This window comes from Echinops telfairi, unplaced genomic scaffold (assembly GCF_000313985.2).
Source record: "Echinops telfairi isolate 266 unplaced genomic scaffold, ASM31398v2 ScPeMD7_1;HRSCAF=3_0, whole genome shotgun sequence".
NCBI classification, from domain to species: Eukaryota; Metazoa; Chordata; class Mammalia; order Afrosoricida; family Tenrecidae; genus Echinops; species Echinops telfairi.
This window is the reverse complement of record NW_022103896.1, coordinates 35,935,477-35,951,729: the sequence shown is the minus strand read 5'-3', so window position 1 is coordinate 35,951,729 and position 16,253 is coordinate 35,935,477. Positions and strand designations below refer to the sequence as shown.

At 43.9% G+C, this 16,253-nt stretch overlaps 1 protein-coding gene across 1 annotated transcript in view; it reads left to right on the top strand.

Annotated features, from left to right (window-relative positions):
• ATP6V1C1 (ATPase H+ transporting V1 subunit C1) overlaps positions 1 to 14,524 on the top strand; it is a 32,988-nt gene extending 18,464 nt beyond the window's left edge. Inside the window, exons 4-8 of the mRNA XM_013006704.2 lie at positions 3,491 to 3,576; positions 6,613 to 6,707; positions 10,886 to 10,977; positions 12,404 to 12,502; positions 14,436 to 14,524. Coding sequence (XP_012862158.2) covers positions 3,491 to 3,576; positions 6,613 to 6,707; positions 10,886 to 10,977; positions 12,404 to 12,502; positions 14,436 to 14,508 — 445 coding nt within the window. The 3' untranslated portion in view covers positions 14,509 to 14,524. The remainder of the gene's footprint in view (positions 1 to 3,490; positions 3,577 to 6,612; positions 6,708 to 10,885; positions 10,978 to 12,403; positions 12,503 to 14,435) is intronic.
• Positions 14,525 to 16,253: the final 1,729 nt, after the last annotated feature.

Genomic DNA, 16,253 nt, shown 5'->3' with positions numbered 1-16,253 from the left:
GTGAGCATCATGGGATACCAGTTTAATAGAACAAAGTATTCTTGCATTGAGGGAGTACTTGAGTGGAGGCCCAATGTCCATCTGCAACCTTAATACTAAACCTATAAATATATGCACATAGATCTATTTCCCCTCATCATATATCAATATATTTACATTAAGGTGACCAGACATCCCGCTTTTGGCGGGATAGTCCCAATTTTTGGCGTTTTAAACAAGTCCCGATTTTTTAAAAGAATGCATGACAAGCTAGGGAATGATCTATTTGGTCCATATAGACCAAATTTTTAATCAAGAACCCCGGCCTGCTTTAAATCTGGTCACCTTAATTTACATATGTACATGCCTGTATTTAGACCTCTATAAATGCCCTTTGCCTCCTAGTTCTTTCCTCTATTTACTTTTATTTTCCTCTTGTCCCACTGTCATGCTCAGCTTTCATTTGGGTTTCAGTGATTTCTCTTGGTTACATTGCCCTTGATCATGCCCTATCAGGCCTCTTAAACCCTCCTTGCCACTGATTTTGGATCTCTTGTTGCTCCCTTGTTGTTTCCCCTCTCTCCTCTTCTCCCATGTCCCCCCGGAACCGTAGGTCCCATCATTTTTTCCTCCAGATTGTTTATCCAGCCTATCTTATCTAGACCTGCAGAGATAATAATATGCACAAAAACAAGACAAAGCAAAACAAAGCAACAAAACAAAACAACAACAAAAAACCAAGGACAAAAAAAAAGAAAAGCCGTAAATAGTTCAAGGTCTGTTTGTTGACTTTTAGGAGTGTTTTGCAGTCAAGTCTAATGGAGTTCCACGCCCTGGCCCCAAAGTCTATTTTTGGTGTTCCCTCTGGAATTTCTTGCTCTGCTCCCCTTGCTGTTCTGTTGCACGCCCTTAGTGTTTTGCCTCGGTGTGGTGTGGTCAGATCAGGCGCAATTCCCACACTGTGTCTCCAGTGTTGTCCCCTGTAGGGCTGTGGGTCAGTGTCTCGTAGTGGGGCTGGCCATATGGTCCTCTCTGTGCTTTGCCTGCTCTGAGCAGGGATATCATCCTCAACGCTTGGTGGACCAGGATGTGCTCCACTCTCTCTTCGGGGGGGAGTTTTTTTTAAAGATCTATTCTGTTTGCATGTTGAAAGTGAAGAGGATTTGAGGTACTTGCTGACCAAGTTCAGTAACAACAGCTTTTATTATGGATTGTACCTTAACGTAAATAAGGGGCATCCTGGTAAACTGGGGAAGTAGGGACGTGATCAAGGATTTCATTTTACTTGGATCCACAATGAACTCCTTTGGAAGCAGCAGTCACAGAACCAAAGGATATACTGCATTGGGCACATGGGCTGCAAGAGATCAAGTGTTGATGAGCAGCAGTGTCATTTTGAGGACTGAAGTACGCCTGAAGTCTCACGTCCACGTGGAAGCTGGGCAGTGACTCAAGAAGACTGAAGAAGAACTGATGTACCTGAATTAGTTTTTGCAAAGAATGTTGAACATACCACAGATTGCCAGAAGGATGGACGCTGTGTTGGGGAAAAAACTTAGGATTTTCCTTAGAAGTGAGGATGGCTAGGCTTTGGCTCCAGTACTTTGGAGACGTTATCAGGAGGGACCAGTCCTGGAGTAGGACCCATACTTGGTAGAGGGTCAGTCAGAAAGAGGAAGACCTTCAGTGAGATGGTGTGCACGGTGACAGCGATGACATAACAATTAGGGGACAGCACAGGATTGGGCAGTGGCTCAATGTGTTGTCCATAGGTCACTTTGAGTTGGAGCTGATTTCATGGGACCTGACAGCAGCCCACACACTTGCAGGTCTCTTACCTAATGATAGACTTGCAAAGAATTGTTTACCATTCCGTGGGTTGTCTTTTCCCACTCTTGAAAGATGTCTTTTGAAACACAAACATTTCCACTATTTTAGAAAATGTTGACCCTTTTGGTTCATGTTTAAATGGTTGCATGAGTTTCTAAATTTGTCTCCTAGGATCCGCTTCCTATCACTGAGCATATAATCCTCAGAATGATTTTCCTCTGCCTTGTTTTCATTACATACACTTCTCTGTCTGCAGTCTGGCACCAGGCTGCCTTTCCAGCCTAGCCCCCCTGCTGTACCATGAGACTCTGCTCCATCTGAATTCTGTTTCCCAGAACGCCCAGTGCTTTTCTGCCTCTCTGAGCCTCTGACTCTGTGTGAGAGCAAGAAGCTTTCTTCTCCTCTGCTCATCCTGCCAAGTCATTCCATCCTCCCTTTCCCTGCTTAAGACTAATTAGGCTCTCTTGCCTGCTGTAGCTGGAAGTGATCTGTTTTCCTTTATGCATCTCAGTAACAACTGGCTTTTAATCACAAATTGGTTTATAAGAAGGCAATTTCTTATAAATTTAGCAATTTCTTCCAAAAATTTCATGAGAAAATTCTATAATCTTTTAATACTATTTTCCCCATGAACTTTTGAAGCCCCCTTACATTTAGTTTTAGTTTTGTTTTTTTTTTAAATCTCTCCAATTACATTTTAAGTATTGTAAAGGTTGTGGCTGTGTCTCGTATAGTGTTTAACCCACTCAGGGCAGACGTTCAATGGGAAAGAGAACACTGCACACCAGTATCCAGACACCATGTCTTGCCCTGAGCGCTGGCATTAACTGATACTGTGACTTTGGATAAGCTACTTAATCTTTTTGTACTCTAGTGTCATTGATGTCTTGTTCCTTTGGTAACTATGGTAGTGTGATTTCCTCTGTAACTCAGTTCCTTGCAAATAGTAGATGCTGAGTAAATAACTTCAAACCAACAACCCTCACTGTCCTCAAGTGGTTGTTGACGTATAGTGACCCTATAGGACAAAGCAGAACTGCCTCTGGGCTTCCCAGACTGTAAATCTTAACAGGAGTAGAAACCCTCATTGCTGTCTCTTGGAGAGGCAGGCGAGTTTGAACTGATGATCTTGTGGTTAGCAGTCCAGTGTGTCACCCACTGCGCCACCAGCCTCCTGCTCTAAACCGCAGCGAGTGACTATCTGAAGACGATGCCCTCCTTTCTCTTCACTGCCGTGCTCTGCTGCCTGTCAGAGCCCCTGTCCTAGAGGAAGCCAGTGTCTGGCATATGCGAGTAGGGACCTGGTCAGTGCTCGCGCCCTGCCTCCTCTTTTGTCCTTGGCTACTGCAGCCAGGTACGTTGTCCAGCTTCTCCTTGTGTAACGTAAGCGTATTTCCAGACTGTTTCTCACGAGTTTCTGTTCAAACTAGCACACACATTGCACGCACTCTCCTTAACACCCAGCAGTTTTTCACTTCTTTTTTTTGTATAACAAAATAATAGCTCTTAAGATATTTTATAGAACATAGAACAAATTAATTTTGTAAATTTGTAAATACAGTATATGGGATCAGTAGAATGGCGACAAATATAGTCAAGTTCATTTCTCACTGTAATCATTGGGAAGCATGTAATTTATGTCTTTTTTTCCTGAAAACTGTTGTTTCTTTTTCCTTCCCAGGGCGGTTAAGAAAGTGGCCCAGTACATGGCTGATGTCCTGGAGGACAGCAAGGACAAAGTCCAGGAGAATCTGTTGGCCAATGGAGGTAAGCTAGTCACGGATTTAAATACAGTGAAAGACTTAATTCTGCCAACAGTCATGTCAGAACAAACACAGCACAAACATCTATGGCCAGGTGTGCACGTGCACCTAGAAGCCATTCTCATTCCTCTGTTGCTACTGAACTTGGTGATCTGCCAGTTCATGTCTCAACTCCAGAAATACAATCTCATGTCAGACCATCTCACATAACATATCCACATGATTAGGTATATGGGTGTCATATCTTCCCCAGTGCTACACAGATCGGCCTTACTTTGAAATGTATTTATTAACTCACAAGTACATTTTACTACACTTGATCTTAGCCAGAAGACTGAGAAGTGATTCACAGTACGTTTCGAGCCTTGGTCCAATTGATATTTGCTGCCTTCCCTAGCTTTTTATAATTAACATCCAAAACTACTGTCACTGTAGACTTTGTTAATAAAATTATTGCATAAGGAGTCCCCAACTTAGGACTCGATTCCCTTCCCATGGTTGCAAGTTTGTGCTAGTATGAGTCGGATGCCCCATTTACTTATTTTTCACTATTACTGCCTTTTATTATTAGTATCATCATGAATCTGATCTTCATTTGTCTTTGGGGGTTGCAGACAATGAATGTAAACTTCAGAGGTAGGATCGTGAAGACCTTGGCAAGGCAGGCACAGTGTTTGTAGTATATGCTTTTATTAAACAGATGTAGGAAAAGCAAAAACCGATGGTCAGAAGTGCGGTTGGTTTATGCTAACTCCAGTCAGGGGCTGCTTGTCCTGCTATTGCTGATGCTATTGCCGGTAACGCCTCCTCTGCTCAGACTTGACGATGACAGTGTGGCAGCACTCAGGACGGAGCCGTGGTGGTGCCATGCTAACGGGAAGGCTCCCACCTACCAGCCGCTCCGTGGGAGAAGGTGGAGGCAGTCTGCTTTCATAAGATTTACAGCCTGGGAAACACTATAGGGGCAGTGCTTCCCTGTCCGATAAAGTAGCCGAGACCGGGTGGCATCAGGTTTTAGTAACCATAAAACACTGCACTGACATTGCTCCCACTAGAAACCATGTTTGCAGAGTTCTAGTAATAATGGCTTTGTAAACATCGCTGTGACTACTGTTGTACTTTTATGTGTGTTTGTTCTTGCCTTATGAAATGTAAGCATCGGCTTAACTTCAAATTAGGTCCTTTGGGGTCAGGCTCCAGAGACGGGGCTTTCGACTCCTGTAGACACGTCCAGTCTTGGAAGCCCGCAGGGATCGTTCTCCTCGGTCCTCTAGGGTCCCCAGGACAGCATGGACTTGAGTGAGTTTGCTCTTGTGGTTTTTTAGGCTTAGGCCTTGGGCTATTAACCTCAGTGTTGGTGGTTCAAACTCACCAGCCGCTCTGAGGGAGAAAGAGGAGACGCTGCCCTTGCAAAGATGTGCTGTCGTGGAAGCCCCACAGAGGGTGGCTATGAGTTGGAATCGACTTAATGGTGATGAATATGATTTTTTAATTAAAAGAGCATTTTATTGGGGGCTCTTATAACAATCCATACATCCATTGTGTCAAGTACATTTGTACATGTTGCCATCATTATTTTCTAAACATTTACTTTCCATTGAGCCCTTAGTATCAGCTCCTCTTTTTTCCCCCTCCTTCCCCACAAACTCTCATGACCCCTTGATAAATTATTAATTATTACTATTATCTTACACCAGCCGTTGTATCCCTTCTCCAAGGTTTTTGTTGGAGGTGGGGGTGGGCGGTGGGAGGTGGGAGGGTGGCTAGGTGTCGATCATTGCAATCGGTTCCCTCTTCCTCCCCTCCTCTCCCCACCTTGCCTCTACCCTTCTGGTATTGCTACTCCCCTTCCTGTTCTGGATTCCGTGATTTTTGTTTTTGAGAGCTGTAAGTCATAGAAGTAAGAAGTAACTTTCTTTGAATTGTACACTGTCTTTCTGGCTGAGAGTAAGTACTGCTTCAAGTACAGCATTTCTCTTGTCCCTTCTCTTGCAGAGTAGATGTTCAGTAAGCAGTTAATCAGTAAGAAAAGACAGTAACTACTGTTACTCTTCAGCATACTGCTGCTCACCTGACGTTTCACTGTTTCCAGTAGTTTGTGTTTTGAGACAGTAGAACAGAATGGAGATACACTGATTACGGGGTCTTTGTTGAACTGTGTCCTTGATGAAAAGCAGGCCGTCAGTTGGGTGAGAGCGGGGTAGCAGTCTGTGGGGCAGCGCATCTGAATATGGTGTTGGCTGTGGTGGTATGTGAGGAGAAGCTGAGAGGGAGAGATTTAGATATGGATTACACTAGCCAGGAAACCAAAGGTCAAGTCTGATTTGAGGGTAAAATGAGGTTGAATCCCCAATTTCCCAGTAGTGGAAGTATCTCTTTGGCTCCCCTGCCCTGTGCCCCTTTGGAAATGAATGGATGTGTTTGTTGATTCGTGTTGTTAGTTGACATCAAATCAATGACAGCTCTTGGCAAAGTAGAACTGCTGCACGGGGTTGGCAAGGCCGTGGGACCTTTTGGATGCAGAGCTTCTGATCTGCTTTCTGAGAAGCTTCTGACTGGATTTAAACCACCAGCCTTCCAGCTACGCGTCGTCGAGTGTTAAACTCTGCACCACCCAGGGGTGACACTCCCTGTGAACTGTGCCCAGGACACGTGTCTAGAATCAGTCACCACGCACTGTACATAGGCAGTTTTGTTCTCAGTTTCTTTAGGTAAGTTGGCAAAGAAAGAGCATACTTTTATCAAATTCTGCTTTCTGAGGAAATAGTGTGGAGTAGCTTCTTCCTCTCTCCTGAGTGTGAGTCCAAAGACGTGCGTACCATGCCTGTTCCACTCATTGCATCATGGAAACAGAGTTAAGTGTCTTACCTAATATGTAGGCTCAGTTTTGAGCCAAGGAAAAAGATCTGACTAGAAATGAGATCTTTGCTGGTTTTTTCCTCCTAGACCTTTTTCAGCATTAAAATGTCTTACTCTTTAAATGTGCTGTAAGAAATTCCATTCCTTTACCTTCCACAATTAACTCATTCCCTTATTTCAGTTGACTTGGTTACATACATAACAAGATTCCAGTGGGACATGGCCAAATACCCAATCAAGCAGTCCCTGAAAAATATATCTGAAATAATTGCCAAGGTAAGAGCAAAACGGGGTCCGAGGGGATGCATTCGTGTGCAGTGGATTGATTTTTCTAAGTCTATAGCCATTAAGGACTTTTTAGGTTTTTGCCAAAGCCATTTAATGTCTGTCACAGATAGCATGTTCCTGAAGAAAGATGTTCTGAAACACAGCGCATGCTGCTACAGGGTAGTTGGGAACTCTGTACTTGCTGTGCATTTTTTTCTGTAAACGTAAAACTGTTCTTAAAAAAGTCTAGTAATGTATTCAACACTTCATAGGTAGATCAACCGAGTTCTGTTGTTGACTTACTAACCTCATTAACTTTTAAATATTGGCATTAAGAGTTTTCAAACAAGGAGAGTAACCTTAAAGTTCCATAATTATTATTTATACATGTTTTCATGGTAACAGATCACATAGACTAGAAAATTGGAATCTATGAAAGGTTCATGAGTCATTCAGGTAGATGGTAATCGTTATCTTAAAGCACATCCCAAAGCTGATGCATTGTCTCCAGTTCTAGCCTAAAGCATGCTGTCTTTAATAAGACCGAAAAGAATGGCCCCGTTTGCCTTCTCAGGGTGCAGTCTATATGGAAGCAGGCTGCCATGACTTCCTACCAAGGAGCGGCTGGTGGGTTTGAACTGCAGACCTTTCCATTAGCATTGGAGCTCCTGTATTATTTGTTAAAGACTGTCCGTGGAGACTCGACTATGGAGTTTGGAGAGTACTAATTAAAGTAAAACCTTCTGTGCGCACGCTGAAGGACCAAGCTCTAAAAGGAGAATGTCTTTGTTCATAACTCTGCTATCTACCATTACCTATTTTCCCTATGAAGGTGAATTTGTTTATCAGTGTTAGCAAAGATGGTTTTTTAAATAATCAACTTAGAAAACACAGAGTAGCAGGTGAAAAATTTTAAGAGCAGGTTTCAACCCTCAGTCTTACCTTAAAGAGTGTCATGTCAGTGGGATATGCCACTTCCTCTCAAGTCTGTTTCCCTCTCTGTAATGGGTACCGATATTGGCTGAGCTCGGAAGCCCTCAGAAGCCTTTCCAAGCACAACCATACCTTCGTATGAAAGTGCTTATCACCTGATGCAAGGGTTTTCTCGCTTACAGACATAATGTACTAATCGTTAGTCCTGTTTTCGTGAGATAGACTGATATGAATGAGTCGTTGAGATTCTCCCCCAAACCTCCAGACTCACCGCCATCCTGTCGATTCCAGCTCAGCGTGAGCCCGGTCGCACAGTCGCACAGCCTGTCGGTCTCCAAGGCTGTCGGGCTGTGCTCTTCCAGAAAGCCTCATCTCGGCTCCCTGCCCTGGCCCCTGGGAGACTCAGACTGCTGGCCTGTGGTTAGCGGCCAGTGCATAACCCCCCGCACCGCCAGGGCTCCTCCTTAGCTCAGAGCTAGAAGGAGGGTTACCAGTTTCATTTGGACAACTTATAAAACACAAATTTTAAGTGCCTTAATTTTTCTACCTATAAAATGATAGAGCTAGAGGATTGTCTAAGGTCTTGGCTTTAAAATTCCAAAATTGTATTTTCCTCAATACTATATTGCTTAATTTTTTTATTCCTAAAAACAAGGAGCCTTGGTGGTGTAGTGGGTTATGAGCCAGGCTGCTAACTGCAAGGTCAATGGTTCAAACCCACCAGCCTTGCCATGGGAGAACGAGGTGGGCCTTCTGCTCTCGTAAAGATTTGCAGTCTGGGAGACCCAGAGATGCCACTTTACCCTGGCCTGTAGGTTGTTATGAGCCAGAATTGACTTGCTGGCAAAGAGGTTGGTTTTGTTTGAATAATACTGCAGTCTACCAAAAGGAATACAAGAAGTTAGTGTTTCATGCTGAGGAGACTGAATCAACTTAGCATAAAGTTGGTCATCTCTAACTAGTCTCCTTTTCCCTTTTCCCTTTAAGCATTGCCGTTCCTTCCTACAGAATGGTTGGCTCAATTTTAAATTCTAAATATAATAGAAAAGCACTAATGTTAACTTGAATTTAAGTGCAAGCCTATTCTTTTAGGTGGTTTGTTACCATATAATCTAGACATAAAAAACTCTCGTTATAAACATCTTCATCTGTGATGATCACATTTCTATTAGGGTCTTCTACTCCTGATTTTAATAAGTTGTAGCCCAAATTTTTGTCCACTTCTGTGTATTAGTGTTCACTGTGCTGTACCCTACATAAGGAGATTGGATATAAAATTTCCTATCAGTAATCCTGATCTGAGGAATTTTCCCAAGCGGAATCATGAAAAGCTTTAGAAACATGAGGTCCTGAATTGCATCTCTCAAGACTTGATAAGGAAGTCCTTATGCCAACTTTCCTTTTTTGCTGCCAGCATCCTCTTTTTGCTACTCTACCACTTGCCTAATGCCCTACTACAGTAGACTCCACCAGCCCTTTCCCGCCTCCACCACGGTGTCCTCTCTTACACCCGCTCTTCTATGCCTGCTCCTCGCAACGTGCTCTTTCAGACCCTGCTCAGGCTTCTCTGTTCTGTGAAACTTTCTCGGCCTCTCTAGTGTATGATCAGTTCAGTCCTCTGTTGTGGTCCCACAGCTCCCTGACATTATCAGCTGCTACATTGATCTCTCTGGTTCCTTCCCCGACTCCAAGTTCAATTAGAAGGCTAGAGTCATATGAGTAGTATTTTTTTCATCATTTTATTCCCAGACTTTAGCTCACATGGCTTGGTACATGGAATACACTGAAACTACATGGAACTACATGAAACTACTTTATTCTTAAAGCCAGCGCCCTTTGGACTTCTATTCCACAGCATTCCTCCTTCAAGGAACTCCCTTTCTGATCAAACCTTAAAAAATAAAAAGGATTAAAGCCAATATTAAGATTAGAGTTTTGCATTACTATTTTATATGTGCTGTCCTTAGAGTCGTGCCTGTCTTCAGATCTTAGCAAACTAAACTAGCCTTTCCACTTTAGCCAGGCCGTTGAAATCATTGGCAGATAATCTGTCCATGCAAGCAGTTCATGATCAACTGTAACATAAAGGTTGGCAGTTCCAACCTACCCAGTGGTCTGGCATTCTGCTCCCATGAAGAGTAAAACCAAACCAAGCCCCTTGCTAATTACAACCAAGAAAACCCTCTGGAGCAGTTACACCCTGTCACACGTGGATTGCTTTCAGAAGGAACCAAAGAAGACAATGGGTTTGGGGTGGGTTGGTTGATTTCTTATAATTCTTGGTAAGACTTTTACATTTTCTTTAAGTTCAAGGATCCTCATTGCAAAAGAAACTCTTAATTTCTTGCCCTAATAGATGGGCTTCTGGGTTTATGCACTTTTCTGAAATGGTGCTGTGATGTGTCCTGTGATACATGAGTATGCACATTTTTCTGGGTGGTGGATCCGTTCGGCGTAGTCATAGCAGTCAGAGATCCCATTCAGTTGAATGCTTTTAATCAGTTGTTTGTTGTCATCCTCTTGGCTTGACTCATGGTGACGTTATGTATAACAGAATTATGCATAACAGCAGCAAGTGTTGCCCGGTCCTGTGCCGTCTGCGTGATCTCTAGTATGTTCCCATGAAGCATTCCTAAGTGACTATTAAGGAGCCCTGGTGTGACAGTGGTTGAGTACTCAACTGCTAACAGAAAAATTGGCAGTTAGAATCTATCAGCTGTGCTCAGGGAAAAGGATGTGTTATTCTCTTCTATAAGGATTTTACAGCCGTGGAAGTCTGATGGGCAAGTTCTATTTAATCATGAAGGGTCACTGTGAATTAGAATTGACTTGACAGCAACTAGTTATTGTTTTGTTCTTTAAGTGTGTTTACCATCGACCAGAATGACTCATAAGACTCTTATAGACTCTAGTTTCCTAATCCATGCGATCTCAGCGAACATGAAAACTTTTATACAAAACGAATCTCTTCTGCCCTGTAGGGTTCTTTCAGTCAGAATTGCCTCGGCAGCAGCAGGTTTGGCATACTAACAGTAATGAAAACACACGTGAACCAAAACAGAATCATTCAAAATGAAGCAGCTTATTGTAAAGGGGCCTTTCATTTGAAAATAATAAAATAAATATTCTTAGATCAGGAACTCGTGGTGTTTTGGGTAAAAGTTGTAGTTAAAGGGCAGCCACTTAGTTATCTTAGTTGAGGCAGAAGTAGGGACGTTTTGTCCATTTTTTCTTTTTTGTTCTTTTCTTTAAAGGGAGTAACTCAGATCGACAATGACCTGAAATCCCGAGCATCTGCATATAATAACCTGAAAGGGAACCTTCAGAATTTGGAGCGAAAGAATGCGTAAGCTTATCCAATAGACGGGCATATGAAAACACTGGGAAGCATTCTAGCATATATTCAGTTAGATATTGTTGGGATTTAGTAAGGCCCACTTGGTAATGTTTCTGTCACCAGCATGCCATATGTTTCCAAGCCACGGAGAACACTTCTTTCAGGTAAGTTACAGAGTCCATCCAGGCTGGAGACTGATGTAAATGTCATTGCTTTAAAGCCATGCATAGCTTAATCGTATATCTACTGGCTAAAACAGTCTGTAGACACAGTCAGACAGATAGCTTGACTGCTGTGGGGCGGTTGTGCCTGTTAGTGACCCTCTGGGATAAAGTAGAAATGCCCTCAGGATTCCCAAAGCTGTAGTAGAAGGAAGCAGACCTGCACATCTTTCTCCCACGGAGTGGCAGGCGGCTGGCTTCTCGCTTCACCACTGCTCCTCCAGGGCGCTTTAACACAGTTCTTTGGGAGAATTCCCCTTTTGTGATGTAAGTAATCATCTCTACTGATTTTCCAAATGTAGGTTTTCACAAGGTTGACTTAAATGGGGCACACAGGCTTTGGCTCTTCTCCTCCTGGTCTTACCACATGTGGCTTTAAGAAGGGAACTGCCCCGCTTAGGCCTTCCTCTGGGAGGTTGGTGGGACACCCCACTGGTAGACCAGATGACATCTTATTTGGAAGAATGCACTGATGGTTGTGCTAACAACTGTAACTGCCTGGTACCAAATGAGGCCCAGAGAGAGGGAGGAAAACCAAAGCCTGTGCTCTGATGACGTCATTTCCTAATTACCGTGAAGGAGACTTGTAATTGATGTCTCATATATTTCCAAGTCAAGACTTCATGTATGGAGTCAAGAGAATAGGGGAGTTAAAATATACCCATTCCTCACTATCTTGTTATCCAACATTTTGCATGTACAACAATCATAAAGATTATACCCTCTGGTTGGTGTTCACATTAACAGCGAACACCGGGCAGTCATGAATCTGAGGCATGAGGCCAGAGTGACTGGCTGTGATGATGAAGATTAGTTGTCAGCTTGGTGAGGCCATGATTTACAGTGTGATGTCATTGGCAGTTATGTAATGAATGATGTACTCATCCATTTAAAAAATCTGCTGTGATCATCCTCCATTTTTTCATCATGCTGGTTTTTGCCTCTTGATCTTTGGGATCTAGCCATGCCTATAAGTGAAGAATGGGTCTAAACTAGGCATGAGGAAGGCGGTGGGAAGTTTCATGCCTTTGGCTGTAGGAGTGGGAAATAGCTAAATTTTGACTTCTTGTGACAAAAGTATTAACCCAGGCTGGTCTCACTAAGTAGCCTGTGTGAATATGGTTAGCTTCCTGTTTTCTTGTACTAGAATGTAATTGCTTTCATACCTACAATAAATACAGAGTCATTGGCTTCATGATTTTCTCGTTGCCCAGGGGCAGTTTGCTAACCAGAAGTCTGGCAGAAATCGTGAAGAAAGATGACTTTGTTCTGGACTCCGAGTACCTGATCACTCTGCTGGTGGTCGTTCCAAAGTACGTAATGGGAATAACATTTATAAACTGAGAGTCCACGTCAAGTTCAGTAACAGAGTAAAATGAACTCATTACAAAATTAAATACTGTTGCTAGATAATTAGATTTTCTTTCAGTACAGATGTAAATTTTTTTCAAATTAGTAAGGAAGGTCTCTGTCCTCCGTTTATCTGAAACGTCTCTGACTGATTAGGATGAATGAGGATCCCGGGTGCTCGGTAGTTAGAGGTCCGTCTTCTGAACCTGCGTCCTGTCCTGGAGAAAGTCGGGACAGTCTGTCTTCTGAAGAGCGCGGTCTTGGAAATGCTGCGGGGTCGGCTCTGCCCTGTCCTATAGGGTCGCTGCGATGAGTTGGAATGAGCTCAACAGCAGAGGCTTTAGTATAAAACAAAACCTGTAAGAGCAAGAGATGGACTAGATGAGAAGTTAGCCACATTTTTCTGTGAAAGGCCAAGCATTAACTATTTTCAGTGTGTAGGCTGGGTGGCTGTGTTGCAGCTACTCAGCTCTGGGTAATGTGTAAATGAACGGCTATGGCTGTGTTTCAGCAAAACTTGATTTTCAGAAACCAGTGTGGGCTGTGGGCACATAGTTTGCCAACCCTTGAGTTAGACAACCCTTGATGTCTCATTCAGATGGAGCCTCTATTTTAATGAACATTTTACCGGTGTTTATTTTGGTAAAATGAAACCTTTGAACACTCATAGGAAGCTTGGAACTCTTTCTCTGTGTGTGTGAGGTTAGATAGTGCTCTGATTACCTTACACTTAAAACTTGCTATCCGGGACTCTTGGATCCAGTATGTGAGCGCTCTGGGCCTGCCGAGAGCTTCGTTGCCTGAAGTCTCCCTTGCTGTGTTTTCATGTCATTAGGAAGTAGGGCGTTGGGCAATGTCAGGATGCCATGTGGAGAGAGCTCAGAACACCAGCACCAACGAATGGACCAAGCCAAACCAAACTCCTTTGCCTCGAGTCAGTGCCGCTCAGAGTGACTCTAGGGCAGGGTAGAACTGCACCCGGGGGCTCCCGAGACAGTAACTCTTTACAAGAGTCTTTCTGTCTCTCTCCGAGGGAATGGACAGTGGCTGCAGTATTAACGTTTGCTTTGTGTCTCAGTTACATAACTCCTGCTATATGGGGACACTGATTATTATAGTAAACACCCTCTGTATCTGTGTTTTCAATATGATGTAGGGAAATAACCTTTGTTCAAACAATAAACCTTTGTTTAAATAAAGGTCTCGTGCAACCTTTATTTAAAATGTCTTTTGAAGACCAGAAATGTTGACCATTTTCCGTCCACAGTGATTGTGTCACAGGACCCCGGTCATCTTTGGTAACGCGTTATTTTTTGTCCTGGCCTGCAAGCCTCTATGCCGATGGCTCCGTCACAAGCTTGGTGGCTTCTCCTCATACCGCGCCAAGCCAGGGCCCCTAGAGAAGGTTGTTGCACAATGTTTCTTGGCAACGTAGTGTGCTGTCACTTTATTTACATAACAGTTCCTGGTACTCTGGACTTTCAGTAAATACAGGCTTACCCAACCCTTCATTGTGGCCACTCAGTAGAGATGGCAGGGGTTTCAGCGTTGACTTTTTCTTTGTCCAAGTGAGGTCAAGTGTGCCAGCCATAACATTTGAAAGTCATTTAGGCTCTAAATGTTACTTTGTCCGTTGCCAAGCTCAGTTCTAGGATGCACCTCTCTTGCAGTGGTTACTAGGTCTGAGGGCGGTGAACTACAGTTCCTGCTTTTCTTAGCGTATTCGAAATTCATTCTCAGCAGGAAGCGAAAAGAATGTTTTAGTTGGATTTGCTGTGTACTTGGTGCAGTTGAATCTCCTGTGTGTCCCTTACTCCACCCCACATCCCTCTCTGAAGATAGCACGAAGTAGGGATTATTTACCCGTCTGCAGCGCTGCTTGTATTTTTTCTGCAGGTTGAACCACAATGACTGGATCAAGCAGTATGAAACACTGGCTGAAATGGTCGTCCCAAGGTCGAGCAAGTGAGTAGTAATCCCTGTAAAACTGCCCATCTCCAACAGTTCCCCGAGTGTGCATTAGGACTGTCTCTTATCTTTCTTTTGCAGTGAATGTACAGCGCCAGAACCACCATTTCCCCTTGCAAATAGGGAGATATCTAAGCTCTAGTGATCTTACGTTAGACCTGGAGGGAGCTGTGCGATCATCGGACCCACTCATGTTTTCATAGGTGCAGAAGTGTGAGGCCAGAGAGTTGAAGGCTTTTGCCCAGAGTCACACACGTCACCAGTGGCAGGCCTGGGATTGGATCCCGGGTCCTGGGGGTGGCACCTCTTCTGCAGCACTGTGCTGCTTTCTGAAATCTCCTTTCTGCATTCGTTGCACACCTGCTTTGTGGCTGTGAGTCTTTATTTTACCTTGGAAAGGAAGTGTACAATTGGCTGCTGCAATATTCCACCTCAGATCTTCACCACCATTTTCCAGTGAGCCTAGAATCCATGCCATCTGTGCTTGCCTCATACAGACAGACATTCTTGGAAGCACGTTTTCACGAGTGGGCTTACCGTATGTCATCTAATTTGATGTTGGTGATAATTCTGTGAAGTGGTAGGCAGCGTCAGCGTTCTGGATGAGGACGTCAGAAAGCAGGCAGGTTCATCACCCATGACTGTGTGTGTGTCCAGTGGCATAAAGCCTCAGTGCTTTACCTTGAGCTCCTGCCCTCTCTTGACGATGCATGCTGTTCTGCCTTTGGGAAAATATCTAAATCCAACGTATATGCAACCTACGAAGGACTTTTTGCATGTGTAGGCCTCTCAAGGAGGCAGCCTGGAGAAAGGCAGGCAGAGGAGAGAGGAAAGAGATGGTATTCGTAAGGCCAGGCCCATGAAATATTTTCTTTTCCAATTTCATTGTGTCAGTCAATATGGGTGGTAGCTTAGTATAATGGGAAGAGTCCTGGACCCAGGGATCTGAGTTCTAATGCTGGTTCTGCTACCAACTTGCTGTGTGACCTGGGGTAAGCCTTTTAACTTCTCTGGGCCTCATTTTCTTTATCTGTAAAGCGAGCATAGTACCTTCCCTCTAACTCTCAGGAAGAGATTTTAAGGAGTGGTAGTACGCAAACCTCAATCTAGGACAGTAGTTATCGTTGTTAAACAAATGCAGGCACTGCACAAGTAAGCACAGACCTGTGCTCATCGTGGAGTCCCCCCATTCTGCATGCACAGCGCCCCTTCATGTGGTAAACTGAAGATCAAGGTTGCACCTTGGTAAATTTCTACTTAACACATTGTCGCCTCTCACCTGCATTGTATAGAGCATTAAAGCCAAGAGAGTGACTTTATGTCTAGGTGGCAGGTGAAGGAGGAGAGTAAGGACCCCACACAGAAAGTCCTTCCTAATTGTACATATGCCAAGTCATATATCCAGGTAAGTGGAGTGCTCAGAAGGAGCTTTGAAATTCCTCTGTCACCTGGAGCAGCAGAGGAAGGAGGAGCGTCAGGACAGGAGGAGGATACGGACTGTCTGACTGGCTGCCTCCCTGTCCGGTCCCTCCTTTGTCGAGAGACAACGGCAGCCAGATGGTGCCTGGCTACCGCACCTGTGTTTTGATGAAAGCTTCTAGGGAAGAACCCTGATCAAAATGGGAGGAAATGCAGAAGGGAATTTCAAATCTCATGGACTCTCAACTTTATGGAGCCACGTAGGCCGGACTAACCCCTAAACCATTACCGAGGATAGAGCAGAGGTTTCTTTTTTTTTTTTTTTTT